This window comes from Coenobita brevimanus, chromosome 57 (assembly GCF_032717465.1).
Source record: "Coenobita brevimanus isolate Jiangsu-jjx chromosome 57, ASM3271746v2, whole genome shotgun sequence".
Taxonomy (NCBI): domain Eukaryota; kingdom Metazoa; phylum Arthropoda; class Malacostraca; order Decapoda; family Coenobitidae; genus Coenobita; species Coenobita brevimanus.
In genome coordinates, this window is record NC_137010.1 from 13,843,747 (window position 1) to 13,861,298 (window position 17,552).

At 42.4% G+C, this 17,552-nt stretch overlaps 1 protein-coding gene across 1 annotated transcript; it reads left to right on the forward strand.

The window, feature by feature from the left end:
• Positions 1-3,405: 3,405 nt before the first annotated feature.
• On the forward strand, positions 3,406-16,500 carry LOC145401897 (uncharacterized). Its single transcript, XM_080274003.1, has 5 exons — positions 3,406-3,493; positions 6,041-6,226; positions 8,026-8,107; positions 14,105-14,377; positions 16,242-16,500. Exons 1-5 carry the CDS (start codon positions 3,406-3,408, stop codon positions 16,498-16,500), a joined length of 888 nt encoding a protein of 295 aa, XP_080130129.1.
• Positions 16,501-17,552: the final 1,052 nt, after the last annotated feature.

The following is a 17,552-nucleotide window of genomic DNA, read 5'->3' on the forward strand; positions in this document are numbered from 1 at the left end:
TGTTATTCCACCATGGGTCTGCATTAAGGCGTGGGCTACACTCAAGGCATTTTCTTATCTTTGGACTTTTACTACAAAATATGAAGATATCAGCAAAGAACTAATCCAGAAGTGTCCGTTGTCATCCCTTTGGATTTCCCACACTTGAAAACCCCAAGTTTATCTTCGCCAATCCCCAACTTTCGCCCTCCAAAATTCCGTATGGTCCAAAAAAGTTTTTTTTTTTTTCTTTATTACCATTATTATTATTCAGGATCATTTAATATCCTTACACATCCAGATGTTCTGTTTTTAGAATGACGGAACGCAATATACGTTCAAAAAAAGGTAGTGGTTGATGTGACTGTGCAGTAAGAGCGAGTAATTTATCACTGCGTGTGAGTTAGTAAGAGCTGCTGAGATCACAATTCTCTGCCGAAAAGTGGTGAGATACTATCCATGAGACACTAACGCCCGTGAGCTGAACTTTGTACAGAAATTACCATGAGGTGCAAAGTCAAGTCGCGGCAGGATATATGTGTCATATCCTGGTTCCTGTCCTACAAATTCCAGCATCCTTGCCAAGCTGTTCAAGATACTTTTCTCATTTCTGAAGAAGCGTTCCGGCTCTACAGTGAACCAGTTGTAGGCTGACCATGATCACTGGAGTCATGTCAGCAGCCGTAAAGGGGTTAAAGAAATTATGGAGTTTGACCAGCACACTCAGTCATTCATATATAATGTGAAAAAATGAGGAATATTATGAGAAAACAACGTTAAGAGTTAATGGTGACAAGAGAAACGTTGTTTGGAAGGCTATGGATAAGTAGACAAAGAAATGGACGGGAATTTGAGGCAACATAAAACTAGTTTCCTCTACTGAGAGAAGACGCGCCACATACAAGGATGGTTTTTGTAAGTGATGTTCACCAAAGAATGGCTAGTGAAAGGCGGTATCATTAACATATGAGTGGAACGAAGGGAATGTGCCTGCTTAGGTCACTGATACATTAAATGATGAGGATGCGTCACGAGATAAAACCCTGATGAACACCGATTTACATAACATTATAAGTTGGAAGAAGAGCGACCTCACATGTTAACCACAGATGATCATAATTGGAACTTTGTGAATATATATATATATATATATATATATATATATATATATATATATATATATATATAAAGGGTCGAAAACTGGCTGAATGCACTCATACAGCAAACGTTATAATTAAAGTAACATCATTGACCAAGAAATTCAAAGGAGTGTTAGAAAGAGCACCTGCAGCAATGTATTAGGATAGCAAACGAATTCCATGCTAGAAATATGAAAAATTTTGGAGCAGGAGACCTTTGGGAATCTTCTTCGTCTGAATTAACACTCTGAGGGACAAAGATTACACTAAGCGTAACAGAATTGTATGTTGCTATCCAGAATTAAACACTAGAATGCGACGCCCGTCCTGAGGAGATTACAAAAACCCTAAAAGAATAAAGTCAAGGAACAGATTGGTAGTTTAATACAGGCACCAACTGTCCTTCCTTGGGAAAGAATGAACAGAGTAAACATTTAGCAAGAAAGAAAAGTATCAGAGGAAAGACAAAATCAAATGCTGCTACCCAGCTGAGTACAGCACAGAGTTACAGTTCTGAAAAGCGACAAGAGGAACCCCATTCAACCCATACACCTACTTATACTTTGTTCACTTTAACTGGTAGTGAAATTGCAATCTCTCCACCTTGAGCTGTAAGAAGATATTCACACTAGAATACGAAGTTACTTACGAAGAAGTGTTATGAAATGAATGCTAAGTCATAACATTATCTTCTGTCACTGCGCTACGGAAAATATGCTGCAAAAAAAGGAAAATCTCTAAGTTAAAATGAATAAAAATGGGGACAGCACAATTATAATTTTTTACCGAACTGTAGGAACACTGAAAAGTACATGATGCGACAGTCAGAGCAAGAACTGAGTCTATCAAAAAATGATGTCTTAGGATTAATGCCCATCGAATGCACTAAGGACCATTATGGCAAATCATGAATTTTTGCCATCACAATCTTCCCCCAGAGCACGAACACGCAACAATAAAATCTACATTCAGGTTCCCAGTTGTAATGCTGGTTGAACAGAGACAAGAGGGTGGGGGAAGCAAACTTGTCCAACAGTCTGATCGGTCCAGGAATAATTTTTTTTTTTTTTCCAGTTGCGGGTTGAATATAATTACCATTACATCACCGGTTCCCCTGCCTTATTAGGGCAAGATACAGCTACACAGTCATCTGGACTGTGTAGCTCTAAAGAGAATGATAATCCCAAAATGGTTAATTTATAACAGTCTCAATCCCCTTTGATCTTCTCGACGGCAGGGCTGTTTTTTGGCAAATGCACTGAAAGCATCTATAATATTGGGAGAGTCGTGCGCACTGTTTCTGTAAAAGTGCTTTCACATTATCTGTTTTTTCTGGCATCATACGCGAGAGATCACGTACCATCACCCCGGTCAGCTGTGAGATACGGCGCAAGAGAGATCGCCTCAACTTATACCTCTTCTCGACATACTAGTACTCAAACACTTTTAATGTGAACCGATATATAAGGAGTTAAACTGTAGGTAAACTATAAACATACAGCATTAGCTAAAGGGTACGTTAAGTTAACAGAAATGCATGAGATCTTATCAAAGAGAATAGCCTATGCTAAGCAACAGAAAGTGCTAAAAGTGTTGCTATGGTGACTGCGTGCTTGGTGGTTGCTGTGTGGTATGACAATGGTGTGTGACGCCGCGGTGTTGCCTCCTACAGGATGAAGTGTGTGGCTGTGGTGTTGGCTGTGGCTGTCCGATATAATGGTGTGTGCAGCCGTAGTGTTGTCCCCTACAGTACGAAAGGTGTGGATGTGGTGGTTTGACATAAAGGTGTGTGTAGCCGTGGCGTTGCCCACTACAAAATGAAGGGTGCGACTGTGGTGGTATGACACATAGAGTATAATGGCGTATGTAGCCGCAGTGTTGCCCCTACAAGATGAAGGGAGTGGCTGTGTTGTAGCCGCGATGTAACCCCTACAAGATGAAGGAAGTGGTTGTGGTGATATGATATAATGGCTTGTGTAGCAGGATGTTGCCCCTAAAGGATGAAGGCAGTGGCTGAGCCGCTGTGGTGGTATGACATATATAATGGTGTGTGTATCAGTGGTGTTGTCTCTACAGGATGATGGATGTGGTTGTGGTGGTATAACATATACATTATAATGGTGTACGTAGCCGTGGTGTTGTCTCTACAGGATGATGGATGTGGTTGTGGTGGTATGACAAATATAATGGTGTGCGTAGCAGTGGTGTTGTCTCTAAGGGATGAATGGTGTGGATGTGGTCGTATGACATTTAATGGTGTGTGTAGCCATGGTGTTGTCCCTACAGGATGAAGGGTGTGGCTGTGGTGACGGCGGGCCTGGTGGTGGCTGTGGCGACCTTCGTGTTGGGGGAAACTAACATTAGACAGGAGGCCGGTGAGATAAACCAGAGGATGGTGGACTCAAGGAGGGAGGAGAGGATCTTTGCCTTCTACACCACCACCTCCATCAAACGCCTCGCCACCACCACCATCACAGCTGTCTCCACCTGCCTGTCCATCACTGTACCAGCAGGAGGAGCTGCTCCTGCTACATGTAATGGAAGGAAGAAGAGGTCCATGTTCATTAACTTAGAGTGGGTGTCCTTTGTGAGTTTTTGTCACATCATAGTCTTAGAACAAGTAAATACTGCTATAAATAACTTAGAACTGTAATCTCTTTGACAGATCCTCTAAATACCTTCGGGTATGACTGATTCTTCCGCATGGCTTTTTAGGCGTTTTATGTTAGCTGATCCAACAGTTTATATTTATGGTCCAAGCACTTTCTAATTTTGTGCCATTCTTTCATTTCGTCACCAATTCACTTCAAACTTGGTGCATTTGTTCCTTGGGAAATATCCCCAGACAACTTTGTCACTGTTTCGCTTGAAGCATTTGAAATGGGTTTATGGGGTCAAAAGCCAAATCATATACTGTATTAGGGAATCCTGTGTTCTTTAATGTTCATTAACCTTCACGGCAACTTTCACAGAAGTCTTGTCTTTTCTCACTGCTAGCGTGCTGAAGTTGTCTGAAGACCATCCCGCATTTCTGTGACAATGCTGCTAATTGTTAATCCACACCAGACTTTGAATGGTATCCGCAGCGGGGTAGTGGCAATTTGTATTCTGACCAATGATAAGTGCGGTGATCGGGCGCGGTACATCTTCCAGCCAATGAAAAGAGCGGTCGACGTGATACGGCTAAACTGCTCACCTAATATTATGACTTCTATAAAACCTATACATTCTCCTCTAAAACCGAGAAAGTGCTAGAAAAAAATAACGGTATTAACAGTACGATTCCGGTAACTTTTACCTCCGATAGCAAGCAGAATGTACATTACATAAGGGAGATGAACGCTTTCTGTTTTCTTCTTGCAAAAACTGGTTTTACACGACTTCACCATTACCGCCAACAATAAAATGCTCGTCTACACAAACATTCTTCTCCAACATCAGCCTCATCACACACCACCATCCCAGCCCGTTCCATCCTCTCCCCTCTGCCCATCCGTTCCTCCTCCTTAAAGATTCTCCAGAAATTTATATCTTGGAAACTACTGCCTGGATAGGGGTGATTTTTTGTATAAAGCTCTATAGGCCTGAAAGTAATCGCTATATAGTGATCAGAATGGATCCAGCTGTCGTGAAGTTACCTAAAATGATTTGAAATGGACTGAATGCGAACAGACATGAAGTGGCCTGAATGAACCTGAAGTTAGTGGTCTTAATGGACCTGGGTGGACATGACTACCTGAAGTGGCCTGAATGAAGCTGAGGTGGTGTGAATGGACTGAGTGGACCTGAATGGACCTGAAGAAGCCTGACTGTACCTGAAGTGGCGTGAGACCCAAAATGAATCTAATCAGACTCAACTGTACAGGAAGTGTTGGACCTTATCCGGACCCGACTGCTTAAATACCCTACAGGTGTTGCCAGAGCGACTCAGAACCGTATTCTTAGTGGCATAGGAGGTTTCGTAGTACCCTTTTCTTGTCCATTTATCATAATACACCTGAACATTCTCTTTAATGTTGTTTATATTACTTTAATATCGACAGTTTGCATCAATAACACACAAAATGTTATGGATAAATCGCTAAGAAGAACTTTTAGGAGATCTCCATAGCCACTTAGCACAGGACCCTTAATCAAATAAGATAAAGACTGTGAGCGGTTTTTGCCTGTGAAGTGTAACAAGGAATTTCGAAGGCCTGAATGATACGTTAACGGATATATAGTGCATTTTTTCTTGGTGCTCTGTTTATGCTGCTATGTTTGTACTTTCCTCTTTATGTTCAGGATCCTACCCACCCCACGGCAGGAAATATGGTCATGATGATGGTAATGACGATAATGAAAATATTACTATAATTATAATAATGACGAAGATGATGATTATCGCCATCATCATCATCATCATTATTATTACTATTAATATTAATATTAATATTATTATTATATTCTTATTATTATTACAATTTCAAAAAAATTAACACCAACAGCAATAATGATAACAATAACAACAAAACAGTAACTGCATCAAGTGCATTGACTCTGACCTTGATCCGTGACCTTGAGCGATGATCGCTGGAAAGGTGAAAGCAATCATTCGTCCCATTCCAACACCCGGTGCAAGTGCCTATTTTTATCCAGATCGGATCAGGTATTAATAGTTTTTTTAATATATACCGGTGTATATGCATAGAAATAGACTCAGTCACAATAGTTACGCCATTGGCGTCACTCTGATGTTGATGATGACGATGATGATGATGTCTGATATGCTGCCTTACCTTAAAATCTATCACCATAATCAAGGCCCACATAATCAAGGCCTTGACCATAATTCTCTCTCTCTCTCTCTCTCTCTCTCTCTCTCATCTAAATCTCTCCAACTCTCAGGCCACTGAACGACGCCACCAACAACAACCCACCAGGCGCCGAGCTCTCCAGCAGCTATGGTGAGGAGTCCCAGATGCAAGAGATCCAGCGAGAAGTACGGTCGCCAAGGGAGGGCAAGAGGCTGACCGTGTGGAGCTCCGTGATAAGCACCCTGACCCTGACCTCCACCTCATACCTGGCCGGCACTACCATCTCCGCCACGGCCCTCTGCACCGCGCTTGGTGTGAATACTAACACGTGCTTTGGAAGATAATGAGCGCGAGACTGTGATTTGGTCCGATCTGTTTGCCTGTTGGTGACTCTCCCTCTCTCTCTCTCTGTTTGTCTATTAATCCTTCTGTCTGTCTCTCTGCTTACCTATCTATCTATCTATCTATCTATCTATATGGAGCCTCTGTGGTACAGTGGTAAAGTGTGCGTTTTCGTACACTGGAGAGTGAGGGTTTGCGCCTCGCCAGGGTAATAAACTTTGGAAGCGTTCTCCCGGCCATGTACTGCTTCGGCGGACACCAGGGGTGCTGTGGTTGAACCAGTGTCGCATACTGTAAAGCATGTTTGCACTCAGTCGCTAGCGCGGGCCGATTACACTTGGTTCACAGACTACACACACATCCAAAAGCCACTACAATCACACTTACAAGCGCTTCTCACCCTACATACAACCTCTGCCAGACAGCCTAAGCCACTTAGTAGAGATACATTGGCTGTATCGTCCCTGCTTCGGTAGGGATAGGCCGGTCCTGCAGTGGACCTCAACGGCTGATGATATATATATATATATATAAATATATATATATATATATATATATATATATATATATATATATATATATATATATATAATCTGTTTCTTTCTCTCCATCTATCCATCTAGGCTATCCATTCATCTTTATGTACTTGCTAACGTCGCATCCTGTGACGAGGGGGGGGGCCTCGAAGAAAAAAAAAAAAAAAAAAAGTCTAAGCTATTCACCTTACTCGATAACGGCCCTCTCTTGTCTTCCCAAAACACACACACACACACACACACACACACACACACACACACACACACACACACACATCTTCCCCCAAATACTTCTACGTTATCTCGCCACCTTGTTCTCGGCCTTCCTCTTCGAATCACGGGCAGGATAACAACGGCTCTGGAAACTGTACCACGAATATATTATGGAAATTATGGAAATATATTAACCCCTTCTATCAGAGGTTTATTTTTTTTTTTACTGACACTCACCAGACGATGTTATTCAACGATCTGGTTAAATTCTAGTACTGAAGGGGTTGATTAAAGTTATATCTGTCTCCTCCTGTTCGGGAAGTTTCCCCAAAACTGAATAAAATCGTCTGGAAATATCAGAGCAAATTTTAAAAATGTCGTACTGAAGGGATTAGCGACGCCTGGTGGTTTATTGATTTCAGGCTCCAGTCGGGGTAAAGACTCGAATCTCCAAGATGCGACTAAAGTATTTTGATCTTGTTATGCCACCAGGGGCGTAGACTGGTCACCTATCGTTTAATGTTCTGGACTGCAGAAGCCTAGCCTTGGGCCCCTACACTTTCAAGGGGTAATAAGGACGCGGGTATCTGCATAAACTGTATGTGTTTGTTTGGACTCTGAACATCGGTATCTAACAATAAAAGTATGAGGTATTACTGTGTTTAATTCCATCACTCCCTTCTAGTCCATCTATCCCTCTGTCTGTCTCACTCCCCAACCCTCCACGTTTGTTAAGTACGAGTCGGGATAGTGTGTGTAATCGGCACAATGTATGCCAAAGTCGATGCGCTGTAATGGCTATGTTTGCGTGTGTTATCCTGTGTAATGTCACTGGTATGAATCGACAGTAATGAATGTATAATATTACGTAAACATACCGGTACAAAAGGACCAGTACTAGGTTTAAAAGTCTGCTCTTTTCAAGTCATTCCTGTCATGTGGCATAGCAGAGTTAGTTCACCCGTTCATTATGAGAGGCCTTTGAATCCTAAAGTGAATATAATCGCCCTGCGGTTGCAGGAATGAAACATGAAATCCGTCGCCGTGCTAGTAATAATGTTCCTAACTCCTCCCCCTTTGCACAGAGAGGTCCTCGCCTAGAGTACGGCGTAGGTATTATACCAGCTCAATTACTTTAGGGGAATTACAGAAGGCGTAACAGGCGGAGACGGGCCTAATCCATGTTCCTCCCGAGGTACTGCCAGTGCAGCCTGGTGGCAGCCACGCGAAACGAGCCTCATGTTCCCTAAGGTGTAGGGTGGGAAAATGGCCGGACCACACACACCAGGCTTGGGTGAGGCAAGCATGATATGCCAAGCTTCTGCGTCTGGGCACAGCTGAAAAAGCACGATGTACACAGGTCCACACCCGGCTCATGTGGAGGGCGTGGGTGTGTTCACGTGGGATCATGTATAGCCGTTCAGGCTAGCGCTGGATGCTTCTATCCACATGGAATCCTAGGCCAGTATTCTTGCCGATGAAGAAAAGTCCCTGACACACACACCTTACTTGCCAACGTATTATTTGCATATGTCAAGTTACTGTAGTATTCTCTAGTTTGTTATATATGCAAGCTATGTCGATCCTAAAATGATATAAAAACATTCAAGATAGAATCTCGGCTCTTTATCCAAACTGAATCTCTAACAAAGAGACGTTAGAAAGCCTCCTTAGCCAAAGCGAATACGTCCCCTTGTGGTGGATGTGGGTGTGGTGTGACTGCGGCATCCACGTGATAGGTTTCGCCGGAGCTGTGATGAATATTTTGGGACACAACCGTAACAAACAGAAATAATGCCCACCATTATTGGCTGGTAAATATTTATTTAACGTATGAGTAAAATTATAACACACACACACACACACACACACACACACACACACACACACACACACACACACACACACACACAAATTTTATACTGTACACAAACGACTGTTCTTTTACAGACAAAAACACGTACATCAACACAAATGGCAGACACATTGCAAATGTATAAAATAAACAACTGTGCAGGGTTAAAGAAGGTACGGACTCAGCTTAGCAAACCCAATCTCTTGGAAACAGATTTTACAAGAGAGGTACTATGTTCTTTTCAAGATAAATCCCGAGAATGAAACCCCAAGTATGTTTAAAGATGATGCAGGACTGAGCTGGATATTGTTAAAAAATAGAGGGTAATCCTGTGGAAGATTTTGTCGGGTTGATAGATGTAAGAACTGATTTTTTGATGCATTAAACACAACAAGGTTATTTTTACTCCAATCTGAGATATAAGCCAAGTCAGACAGGTGTGCCATAGCCTCATCCCTTATTTGTTGAAGCAACTGCTGCGATGGACGTTGCGGGAAGCGAATGGAAAGGTGAAGGGTGGTCATCAACGCATGAGTGGATAGGGTTAGATGTACAGCTTAGGTCATTGATGAATAAAAGGAAGAGAGTTGGCAATAAGACAGAGCCCTGAGGAACACCACTATTGATAGCTGTAGTAGAAGAACGGTGGCTGTCTACAGCAGCGGCTATAAAACGACCAGAAAGGAATCTAGAGAAGAAGGTACAGATAGAAGGATAGAAACGGTAAGAGAGTAGTTTGGAAGTTAAATATTTATGCCAGACTCGGTCGAAAGCCTTTGAGATGTTAAGTGCAAGGGCAAAGCTTTCGCCAAAGTCCCGAAAGGAGGATGACCAGGAGTCTGAAAAGTAGGTGAAAAGATCACCAGTGGAGCGTCTTTGGTGGAACCTATACTGACGACCAGAAAGAAGGTTGTGATAGGAAAGATGCTTTAAATTTTTTTTTTTTTTTGTTAAAAACAGACTCGAAAACTTTTGAAATACAGACTGTTAAAGCAACTGGGCGATAGGTAGAGGGCTGGGAATGGTCACCCTTCTTTGGGACTGGCTGAATGGGAGCAAACTTCCAGCAAGAAGGAAAGGTGCAAGTTGACAGACAAAGGCGAAAGAGTTTTCCTAGACAGGGTTTAAGCACAGAAGCACAGCTCTTGAGGACCACAGGAGGGACCCATCAGGCCCATATGCCTTGTTAGTATTGAGGCCAGTGATGACAGAAAATACATTAACTGAAGAAATTTTAATGTCAGCCATGAGGAAGTCAGAGGGGGGAAGAGATGGAGGGACAACACCAGAATCGTCTAAGGTGAAGCTGGGGGAGAAAGTCTGACAGAAGAGTTCTGCTCAATTAGTAGAAAAAATAGCTTCAGAGCCATCAGAGTGGAAAAGAAGAAGGAAGGATGATGAGGTAAAGTTGTTAAAAAGTTTTTTGGCAAGGTGCCCGAAGGTGTGGGAAGAATTCGGGTTGGTGAGTTCAGAGCATTTAGTACGGATGAAATTATTTTTAGCAGAATGAAGAACAAACTTTGCATGATTCGGGGCAGAAACATAAAAAAGATGAGATTCAGGGGTGGGTTGGCTCCGGTACAGTACCCTTTATGGGCCTTCTTGTTGTGGAGTGCATGAGAACAAGCGTGATTAAACCAGTTTTTTTTTTTTTTTTTTTTTTATTCAAAGGATATAAAAAAGGAATGTATGCTCTATGCCCGAGCGAATAACCTCCGTAATGCGCATGACACACTCAGATGGCTCTCGGCCATGGAAGCAATAATCATTCCAGGGAAATTTAATAATTTCTGACAGAGCCTCGCAATCTGGCTATAGATAGATGGGCACATTGATTTTTTTTTAATCCACAGTATATAGATATCAACATGATAATGATAACGGACAGTAGAATGTCAAGGTGTAATATGTAAAATAAATCGCTAAGAAAGATGCCCTATGAAGCCTCTTATGCCACCCATAATACGACACTCTGACACACCAAACGTGCCCCACTTGCCCGCACCTGTAGTACCCAGAGGAGCAGGGTTGTCAAGGCTGCACACGAGGTTCCTGGCAACCGAAACGTTGCAGGAAGACAGATGGCAAGCGCGGGACAACCCTTAATAATGGAATCTCGCAAAGCACAAGGAAACACGAGTGATACAGTGATCGAGCCAAGGAATGCAGCACTGATCGGTATTAATTTACTGTCCCATTAGCCCCGAATATTAACTCTTTGCAGGCTCCTATGACTCACCCAACTACACAAAATAGTCTGGCGTTAACTGGAATGAAATACTCGAGTTGTCCCGATCATTACTGAATTTAGAGAATTAAAGGTGACAGCACTAACGTTCTTGGGATCCTAGGACTTATGTTTAGCTGACATTAACTGGAACAGAATACAACAGTAAAGTTGTTCCGACCATGGGAGGGTTAACGATGACAGCATTGACACTCGCAGGTTCCTATGCCTACTCTCACCTGGAACAGAATACTAAAGTTGTTCTGATTACGAATATTAAGACCCTTGACAAAAACGGACCCTGGTATCCGATTTTTACATGTGCAGCGATATATTCACAATCGTATTTTCATTCGCTTAGTACAGTGGTTCCTAAACTTTTCCGTTCAGTGTTTCCTCGAACAAAATACCGCAACATCGGTGGCCTCGCACCTTTATCTGAAGATGCACAACATCTCTGTTTGCATTAGCATGCTCGATATAATATTCTAACCACTCCGGTAATTAAGCCTACAGACGCGTTGCATGCACGTCAAAGAATATGAAAAGTAAACTCAGAACTCAGTGTTACGGTACTGCTCAAATTGCATTTTTGCTACCAGCCGGGTTATAATTGGTTGGGGAGCAGTAAGGACACAGAAGTGATCATCTTCCACACTGAACTGATTGCAATCTTCCAATTTTATGTTTAGCAGCTTGGAAAACTCTGCTTTGTAGAGATAGGTAGAAATGGCTAAAAAAAACAGTCGACCAGTAGCCTATGCTGTAGCGTCTAATTCTCACCTCAACCTCCGGCAGGTTCTCTCAGACTGTTCTGTTGCAAACAAGTCACTTCGAAACTCTAGGAATTCTTCATGAATTGCTTTCAGGAATGCTCTGCGCACTTTGCTCCACAGCAAAAATGATTAGTCACAAATCTTGTCTCAAAAACTAACAAGAAGTTCTTTTTCGAGTGGGTCAGATACTTATGATTGTTCCATGGCTACCCTTTGAAATACATACTGGTCCCCTGGCCCCCCAAATTGGGAACCACTAGCCTAGGAGCTTTAACAGTTTTCCTTGACGATATAGTTGGCTTGTTATACCCTCTTATTTTCTTACCGATGCAGACTTACGTCGATTATTATAATGCACACAAGAGGATATTCAGGTGTACTCAACCGATCTATTTGTCTCTTTCCATTTGTCTTTATCTATCCCCCGATCCTTTAATGTCCAAGTAGAAGAGTAGGGGTTCCGGGTTAGGCTACGTAATGTAATACCGGTATGCAAAATCTGCCGCTAAGGAAGAAATGCCACGAAATCTACCAAGCCAGTGAGAAAACGGGCCTCAGTTCAATAAAAAATAATATTTCAACATAATTTCCTCCTCTTTCTGACGCCTTGCATGGGTGAGGAGTGGCAAACAGTATATATATGCGAGTATAAAGAGAGACAGGGAAGGAATAAGTCTTGTGTCACTGTTGATGATACTGCAGGTTGGTGAAGTTCCCTTTCATCCACTCATTCGCTCAGTCACTCTTCATACCACTCTTTCACTACTGTCGTATTATAGTGCTTTACAAGCACTTCGCAACCCTATCGGGTCGCTCAGCACTTGCTCAAATGGGAGCCGTTTCTGGCCCGTGCTTCACTTTGCTCAAAACCAACGATTTATGTGTTGACGCAGGAGCAAGTGTTTCTCGGCCCTATCGGACCGTTCAGCTGTAAAAACAATGGGAAGAATTATGGGTCAAAACATCCCCTTCAACATTAAAAACGACGTGCAACTGAAGCAGGCCCATTTGTGACCCAGTTGCGACCATCCTGCCAAGTGTCATCGAAATCCTGGTTTCAGTTTCGGTTGCGCTACACGCGCGGAAACGCCCAAAATTATAGTACGGTACATTAGCCTTCACCGCACGTTCTCTCTCTCTCTCTCTCTCTCTCTCTCTCTCTCTCCGCGGTAGCACAGTGGTAGCGCGCTGAGCATGTGATCGGGAGGTCCCAAGCTCGAGCCTCGCCCGGGCTACCGTTGCCGGGAGGGGTAGCTCCCTCCTGTAACCCCAGCGGGGCTATACGGCCATAGTTGCCTAGCTCGGGGAATTCATTTCTCCATTTCTCTCTCTCTCTCTGTGCCGCCATAATATCTTTAGTTACCCACAAAGAATCATACAGAAACTGTATGTGTACTGTACTTAAAATAACAAGGCATACCCAAAAGTACAATCACTCAAGCTCGGTTTTTAGTTACTCAGAATTACTAAAAACACCCAAACACAAAATACTGATCGGGTCCCTTTTTTTTTTTTTTTTTTTTTTTTTTAATGATAAAGCCACTGTAAACACTTAACGAAGGACCTATGTTTAGTGACTCGGAATTATCATATATACCCAAGAATATTAGCAATCACACAACTTCAGATGGCGTTCACTGAGTACTCGGAGCAAAGGACAGAATTATATACACCAGTCATAAAACAGGTTATACTCTTTGTACTTCAACTTGGCCTAAAACAGTCATTTCACCGGCTTAGAATGCTGATTTGTAACTAATGATTAAAGCTAGAATATTGTGCTAGTCACGAAGAACTGCTATGAAAACGGTGTTGAGCCGCAGTTTTGCATTTTTCAACAACTAAGTTATGTGAAATAACCTGCAAAAGTATGAATATATGGGCCAAGTTAAGATGAAAGGACTGTTGTATGGTCCATGCATACACTAAAGGAATTAAAACTGTTTCACCTTTATCATGTTGCAAGAGCGGGGTAACGTAAGTAAGATATAGCCTATACGATACTCAGATTTCAGGCAGATTCTACCTCAAATTCTCATGTCCGCATTAGTTTCTTTGGTTTCCCAAGCCTGACACTGGTTTTGATACGTGTATACCAATAATGTGTATATTTACGCCAGTGAGGCAAGGTTTCATCCCAAGTCACAGGCAATATGAAATTCCCAACAGCATGAAAAGAGTGACTGTGGTGATTGACGTAGTGTTGTGACATAATGATAAGTGTGGTGTTGCTCCCCGCAGGATGAAGGGTGTTGCTGTAGTGACAGCGGGCCTGGTGGTGGCTGTGGCGGCCTTCGTGATGGGGGAAACTAACACTAGACAGAAGGCCGGCGAGATGGACCAGAGGATGGTGGACTCCAGGCGGGAGGAGAGGATCTTTGCTTTCTACACCACCACCTCCATCAAACGCCTCGCTACCACCACTATCACAGCTGTCTCCACCTGCCTCTCCATCACCGATACCCCGGGAGCTTGTAATGGAAGGAGGAAGAGGTCCATGTTCACTAACCTTGAGTGAGTTTTGTATCTTTTTTTTATATACTTACATGTTATACTTATGAATTAGTTGGTGTGTGTCTGTGGTTTGGTACACTGTCTGCTTGGTAAGTTGCTAAAATATGGCGCTACCTTATAAAATGTCACCCACTGGTGCTAAGTCGAGCATTATGCGCTCTAGTCATATACCGGCACCTGTACAGCCACTAGGACGGTGGCATAATATCGTATTGTTCACCTAAGTACCGTATCTACCGAATTAGCACTGAATATATTCAAGTGCGTTAATACTAATTCCTTCTTTTATGCAAAGAAGAAAAAACCAAAGGCTAAATGACAGCAAACTTTGTCCTTTCCAAGATAAAAAGAACAAAAGAAAACAAAGTTCAAGATCCATTCATTTCAAGATATCTGGACACGCTGTGCTTAAAAGACTGAGGATGGCAGACAGAGGGAATGCAGACTGAAAAAGAGGATTCCAGAGTTGCCCTATTGCATAGACGAATGACTAAGAGCATCGATTAAGTCTTGTATCAAACACAAGGAGGCACCTCATCACGTCCACTTGTTTTGTGAATATTACGGCCAAAGAGGGCAGAAAATAGATCCTTTGGAGACATTACATGACAGGCATGAGGAAGTTTGGAGGGGAAAGAAACTGGAGGAAGAACACCAGAATAATTACCCAATGTGGAATTAGAGGAGACAGCTTTAGCATAATTCTGCTTTATGAGTTAAAGAAACAGCTACAGAACCATCATAATGGATGAGAGCAGGGAAGGAATATGAGGTAAAGTTATAAGAAAAGCTTTCGGCAAGATTCCAAGATAAAACGTTTAGCCTACAATTACTTTTGTCTACCCACTTCAACATGTGGTTACCAGCCGCGATAGCGAAGCTGAAAGCTGGTATTGTTTTCAACTTCTAGCCTTCTGTCTGTCTGTTTCTGTTAGCACGATAACTTTGCAACCGCTCCAGATATCATTAAAAAATTTTACAGATGTGTAGCAGGAAAAAAATCGATCACGAGTTCGAAATTGGTGAAAGTAGGTAAAGGTCTGTGTGTCTGTTACCATGATAACTCCGCAACTGCTCAAGATATCATCACATAAGTTTACAGGTATGTAGTAAGGATGAAAATGTCCTACGAGTTCGAAATTGGCCAAAGTAGGTCAAGGTCTGTGTGTCTGATACCACGATAACTTCGCAACTGCTCCAAATATCATCACAAAATTTTACAGGTTTGTAATAGGTAAAAAATCGATCACTGGTTCGAAATTTGAGAAAGGAGTTAAAGGTCTGTGAGTCTTACAATAACTTCGCAACCCCTCAAGACATCACCACAAAAGTTTATAGGTGCGTAGTAGAGATGAAAATCTCTTACAAGCTCGAAATTGGTGAACGTAGGTCAGGTCATATTCCAAGCCGCGCTAGATATATATCGGCTCGCGGCTGGTGTTATTACCCCCCTGGGGGGTGGAGGCTCTAGTTGTATTTATCATTAATAATATACACTGAAAATCACACATTACCTAAAAAGTTATCACTGAGATTTGTAAAAGATTTTACTTAACTTATACAGTTCTTTTATCTTACAGCCTATATAAGTAAAATTATCAGTGCGAGTGTAGGGAAGTTCAGCACATTCCCCCGTAGTATACAGTATGCTGGTGCAACACAATGCGGCAGGGAGGGCAGTGAAACACTGTACCTCTCTGTGTTATCATGCCGGACATCACCAGCCACCCCCACAATTGCACAACCACTCAAACACATGTTAGTCATGTATGAATCAGAGGGCCTGCCTGTTTATGGCCAAGTTGGTACTGTGTACAGATCCTGGGGTTCAGGGGTTGAGCCGATCTTTGTGTATCTTTGGCAGGTACCTGGATAACCAAGACCAAGAAACTGTGGAGACACTGGATGGCAGCAAGGCAGTGGAAGGTGTATCAAGCAGTGGAGGGCACAGGGAGATGAGGGCAGCAGGGGATGATCGAGAGGGTAAGAGGCTAACCATCTGGACCTCGTTCATCAGCACCTTAACCCTCACTTCCACATCCTACCTTGCTGGCACCACTGTCACCGCCACTGCCCTCTGCACCGCCCCAGGCACCACCGGAAACACCTGCTTCGGTAGATAAACCGATGCATGTTAACATCGGGAGTCCGATTTCATGTCGCTTTCAAGATTTCAAAACATCTTTTTCTCACCGATTTATTTTGCCTTATATATTTCTAACACCTGCTTTGGTAGATACATGTGGCCATGACCCAGATTCACAATCCACAATATAAACAACTACTTCTCAAAATACATTCCACTCTCATAGCCGAGATTTTTTTCCGCAGAAGTTACAAGAACCATGGAAAGATTCTGAACTCTTGTCGCTCCAGCAGAAACAAATACGAGTTACGAGAGAAGCCGATTGTAAATCTGCACATAAATCTTGGTTCATTCTGACAACGGGAGCCGTATTTTTTATCGTTTCGGAGGTTTGGTAACGCCTGTCCTTAGCGATTTACGTTGCTTGTACATCATTTTGACCTCTTGTACGTCACTAATTCTTACTATATCGAGACTAAATATAAATTGGGAAAATAAAAAAGAATGATCGAGGGGTAATATGCATAAGAAATCCCCTAACAAGAAAATTCTAATAAGCCTCCTAAGCCACACAGAATAAGGCTCAAGGCCCGGATTCACAAGCAGTTTTACCCTGTGCTGACTGCGATTTGCGTTCCCAAGAAGAATAAAGAAAATGTTCAATCCTTCCATGTTTCTTGCGTTCTTCCATAAACAAAGAAAGAAAGGAATGAATGAATGAGTACATGCATAAATAAGTAAACAAATAAACAACCTCAATTATGAGTGAAAAGCCGTTGCAAGTTACTTAATTTACTAACTTCCCATGTTTCTTAGAAGAGTGCAGAGTCGTCCCATGTCCCTTGTTCTGACAAACAAATAAAAGTTGCGACACAGAATGATCATATATATGTTTGAGAATCCCACCACAGGGTGACATGTGGGGGGGGGGGGAGGATGCCTACTTGCCTCGGAAATTTCGTTCATCGCTTTCGTCTGTCTGCGATTTGTTTTTCCTATTACCGGTACTTTTTTTTTTTTTATCCCATTATATGCTACTCAAGCAAACTATGTCAGTACTAGAAATATCCATGTATGATAAAGGGAAGG

Excerpts from the sequence above, each read along its gene's own strand:
- LOC145401897 (XM_080274003.1), top strand. The coding sequence starts at position 3,406 with ATGAAGGGTGTGGCTGTGGTGACGGCGGGCCTGGTGGTGGCTGTGGCG. Across the intron at positions 3,494-6,040 it reads TAACATTAGACAGGAGGCCG|GCGCCGAGCTCTCCAGCAGC; the intron begins GTGAGATAAACC and ends ACAACCCACCAG. Across the intron at positions 8,108-14,104 it reads CAGAGAGGTCCTCGCCTAGA|GATGAAGGGTGTTGCTGTAG; the intron begins GTACGGCGTAGG and ends TGCTCCCCGCAG.